This window comes from Trachymyrmex cornetzi, unplaced genomic scaffold (assembly GCF_001594075.2).
Source record: "Trachymyrmex cornetzi isolate Tcor2-1 unplaced genomic scaffold, Tcor1.1 scaffold454, whole genome shotgun sequence".
Taxonomy (NCBI): Eukaryota; Metazoa; Arthropoda; class Insecta; order Hymenoptera; family Formicidae; genus Trachymyrmex; species Trachymyrmex cornetzi.
In genome coordinates this window covers 373,916-378,307 of record NW_017299334.1, presented here as the reverse complement: position 1 = coordinate 378,307, position 4,392 = coordinate 373,916, and the positions used below count along the sequence as shown (strand labels likewise).

Sequence of the window (4,392 nt, the reverse complement as noted above, 5' to 3'; positions counted from 1 at the left end):
AAGAATTTGTTCTCTCATTCCAAAATGTTATTTATAAATATGATGATCTCAGAATGATTTATCGGTTAAATTGATAATTCATTAAATTCATATTCTTGACCGAGCTCTCATTTCTTTCGACTGATGCATCAGAATAATTTAGTATTTTTTTGTAAACACGCAAGATGACATGAGGGGAAGCTATTCTGTAAGTATTTTTTTCTTGTTAATTTTGCTTATAATTATTTAATTGTTAGAGTTCTCTCTCTCTCTCTCTCTCTCTCGAGAAATTTATTGTTATAATATAAACAATTAAACTTTTCGCCAAAAACGCGATCCATATTATTCGAAATTTCGAATCCGTAAATGGAAATGTTCTGGAATAACTCGTTGGTAATATTTTGGTAATGCGAGGAACAAAGTGCAATAATGCACTTATGGCTTTATGGACAAAATTTTCACCATTTAAATGTCACGAGGGCATCGAAGCTGTTTGTGGTCGATGCGTTAACCGCCATAATAACCATCGTCATGCCGTGTATATCAGATGTTTTTCTTATGTTCATATCTCCATAAATTACCTGTCAAGGTCACTCTATGAATTATGCGTATGTCTCATCGATTGAGTTTGTATCAATTATTGTAAGAAAAATATTAACGAATATCGTAAGATAAATTTATTGTAAGAAATTCGAAATTCCATAACTATTTATTTAAAATTATTTATAGTTATAATTATTAAAATTAAAGAGAATATACATATAGATTTTTTTTTGTTAAAATGTATTTGGATTACGTGATTAAAGATGTTTTTGCAGTACTATATACGATCGAATGAATGAAATCATTCTTCCAAGACAGCAGGTTTCGCTTTTTATACTTGAAATTCGGTAATCTTCACTATGTCCTTGAGGTAGAATGGTGAATGTTATAAGTCACTTCCCACGATTAGAATATCGCTCGACGAACGCTTGGCATTTAATTCCCAGAATAGTATCAACCATTACACGCGTTTATTATCTGAATCTTGAATTTATCAGTTGTCTTTAGAACTAATTATAAATTATTAATCAAACTGTTACATTATTAATGGAACTGCAGCAATTTTTATAAAAAGATTCATGTTGGTTAAACATTGTATAAAGCACTCTCAATTTATTGCATTTTCTTGGAAAAGGCGGTAATAAAAAAAAGGACTAAAAAAATATTAATATTATTTTTTAATAAAGTTGTATTTTAATTTATTTTTTGTTAGATCTGAAATGTTGATATCAATTTATTTAGTTATTTTATATTTAAGACTATATTTATTACAAATGTTATTTTTTATAGAGCAAACTTGATCAATCTTTTCATATATATCGTGCATAAGAAATAACTGCCGATTCTGAAACAAAGAATCTATCTCATATTCAGTTTAAATCATCAATTAATTGTATTTTATTTATCAGATTTATCTGTGTATTAATAATTTCACAGTGTAGTTAATGGATAAATCAATATAGTTAATTAATGTTAAATAGTAAAAGTTGTGAATCGTTGACAGACGTTAAATTTTGATTAAATCGCAAATATTTTATAATATTTCGTAACACCATTCTCTTACGAAGAAATAGGAATCGTCGAACGAAAAATATGAACATGATTCGCGACACGGATATACGTTTCCTACGAAATATCAAAGGTACTGAATGAGCAGCCGCAGGCACTATAAAGCGTGCGGTGTTACACGGTCAGTTCTCTCTGTCGTAAGCGTGACGTAAGAGAAGAAGAAGAAGATGAAAGAAAAGAAGACAGGTGTGACCATTGCGGCCTGTAATAATAAGAAGACAAAGCGCTTTGTATCGTAGACATCTCGCGTGATTTCAATAACTATGCGTAGGCGGATACGTGTTCTCTTCCTCTTTGAGAGCACTCGGAACTACATGATCGCACTGGTCACACCTGTCGCATTTTGCATAAACGTTTACATGGAAAGATGATCTGCTCGACTGACAAAGACATTGTCTTTCGTATCTTTAAAAGCGAAAAAAGTTCATTTCAAAGAAACAGATTATTGAATTGAATTCTTTCAAATTATCGAATCATATTGAGTTATTAATTTATTCATTTATCTTGTCAGTAATATTAAAGTTGTTATGACAATAATATAATTACTGATGAACATTACTATTTAAAATTTCTGAAATCGGCATTAGTAAAGTTTAATATTTTTAAGATCACTTATGATTTCTGAAAACAACATTAGTAAGATTTAATATTTTTGATAATACGCATAATTTATTTTATATGTATATGTAATTATACCTGATATAGCATTATATTTAGAACATATAAATATTTTTTTTTGTAATAATGTAATTTTATTTTTTAAAGAATTTTGTTCTTATTTTCTTAAAATTTTGCCGTAGATAGATTACGTGTACAATGTAACACAAGCGTTACGTGGACAGTTATATTCTTTGTGGCGTTGGATCAATCCTGGTAACAAAAAGATACAATGGAGAGAAAACGACGTAGATCAGTTTTGTACTGAGCTCACTCTTCAGACGGTATTTCAGAGAGAATCCAGAAGAAGGCCGTTTTGTATCCACCTTAACCATGGTAGCCATAACCATGACCATGACCGTAACCACCATAATGACCGTAACCACCGTAGAACGGAAATCCTAAGCAACAATGAAAAAATACTTTAATATTTCCGTATAAACGATCCTTTTGTTCGGGAATGCGAATGTATATATCTGAACGATTTCTTTGTTATGAAATTAGCATGCGTGAGTAAGTTGTTTTGCATTGTTTGCGTGATACGGAACTTGTGTAATAATATAAAAAATTCTAGATATTTATATACACACAAAACCTATATATTATTTCATCATGAGTAACTTACTTTTCTATATTTTTATAAATTTATATATATTTTTACAGAGAAATGCAGTTTAGTTGTTATAATAAATTTTTTTATAAATAAGTGCACATTGCCTACAGCACTAATTCTCAATTATCCTTTCTATTTTACATAATATAATTTTATAATATTTTATTACAACAAACAATAAATTGTCATATTAAAATATTACATTAAATAATTACAGAGTAAATGATTATAAAGAATTAAGTATTACAAATTAATAGTTACAAAGATAAAAAATAAAAAAAATTTGAATCTATGAGGAAATGCGATTCTATATAAGGTATAACTTATAAATTCTATACATATAAATTTTACAGAACAGATTCTATTATAAATCCTACCAAATCCATAGCCAAATAATCCATGTCCATATCCATGTCCATACCCTCCATATCCATGACCATACCCTCCATACCCATGTCCATACCCTCCATACCCATGTCCATATCCTCCGTAGTGATATGGATAGTAACTATATCCTAAGTATCCCGGTTTTGCAACAGCCACGCCGATTGCGACGGCCAAGAGTAGAACAAGGTACTGTAAAGCGAATAAAAGATGAGAATGGGGATTAATTTAATTAAGAAAATTAAAAAATTAAAATTAAGAAAATATTAAATTAAAATAAGAAATTAAAAAATTGAGCCAGTCAAGTACTAATTTTATCTTTATTTTTTATAATATAGAAAGGATTTTAGAAATATACATAACAGTGATTGTAAAAAGCTTATCCAAATTAATGGCACGATAATGACGCCATTTCATATGCATCATTTTACTTGTGTGTATGATAATAATAAAGTAAATTTCACTTTAATAACTGGTATATTGCCATTGCATAATGTCCAAATTTCATAGCAAACTCATAATAAAAAATACATTATTACAAACTTCATCGTGTAATATTTTATGATTAGCGAAAGAATAATGTCGCAATAAATTAAATTACTACGATACTTGACTTCTAGAACAATTTTTGATTCAACTTCGTCGCACTTACGATCTTCAGGCACGCCATTCTTTCTCGTATTTGTAATTGTAGTTTGTGGCCCGACTGACGCCGTACTAACAATCGCACCGATTTTTTCTCATCTGTCGTTGTCGAACACCACTGTCTATCGTTTCTGCGATACAAGTGCTTTTATAAGAAAGGCGGGGTCCCTTCGTAAGGCGCGGTGGTCCCCCCACGAGAGCGGTACGTTTTTCCAGGTCCCGCTCTGGCCTCCGCCTGTTGTGCTAATAGGAAACTTCATTGTTACCCTGGGATTATGCGAATTGCGATTTTGCATTATGAAAGAACCGCGAAAGACGCGGCGATGTGCGGTAACGCACCTGTGACGGGGTCGCATTAGTCCACGCCCGATGGGCGCCTTGACATCCAAATTTCTTCTTCGATGCGATTGCTCGCGTGTGTCCGCGGCGCCGTAAACCCCTCATTACAGCAGGAGAGAATCATACGTCGCAACTACCGATTGCGATACTTAATGCCGCTGCTG

The 4,392-nt window shown here is 31.5% G+C and overlaps 1 protein-coding gene across 1 annotated transcript; it reads right to left on the bottom strand.

Annotated features, from left to right (window-relative positions):
• Positions 1 to 2,342: 2,342 nt before the first annotated feature.
• On the bottom strand, positions 2,343 to 4,017 carry LOC108764834 (shematrin-like protein 2). Its single transcript, XM_018513225.1, has 3 exons — positions 3,897 to 4,017; positions 3,238 to 3,436; positions 2,343 to 2,648 (listed from the first exon to the last, which is right to left on the bottom strand). Exons 1-3 carry the CDS (start codon positions 3,912 to 3,914, stop codon positions 2,575 to 2,577), a joined length of 291 nt encoding a protein of 96 aa, XP_018368727.1. The 5' UTR covers positions 3,915 to 4,017; the 3' UTR covers positions 2,343 to 2,574.
• Between the last annotated feature and the right edge of the window lie 375 nt (positions 4,018 to 4,392).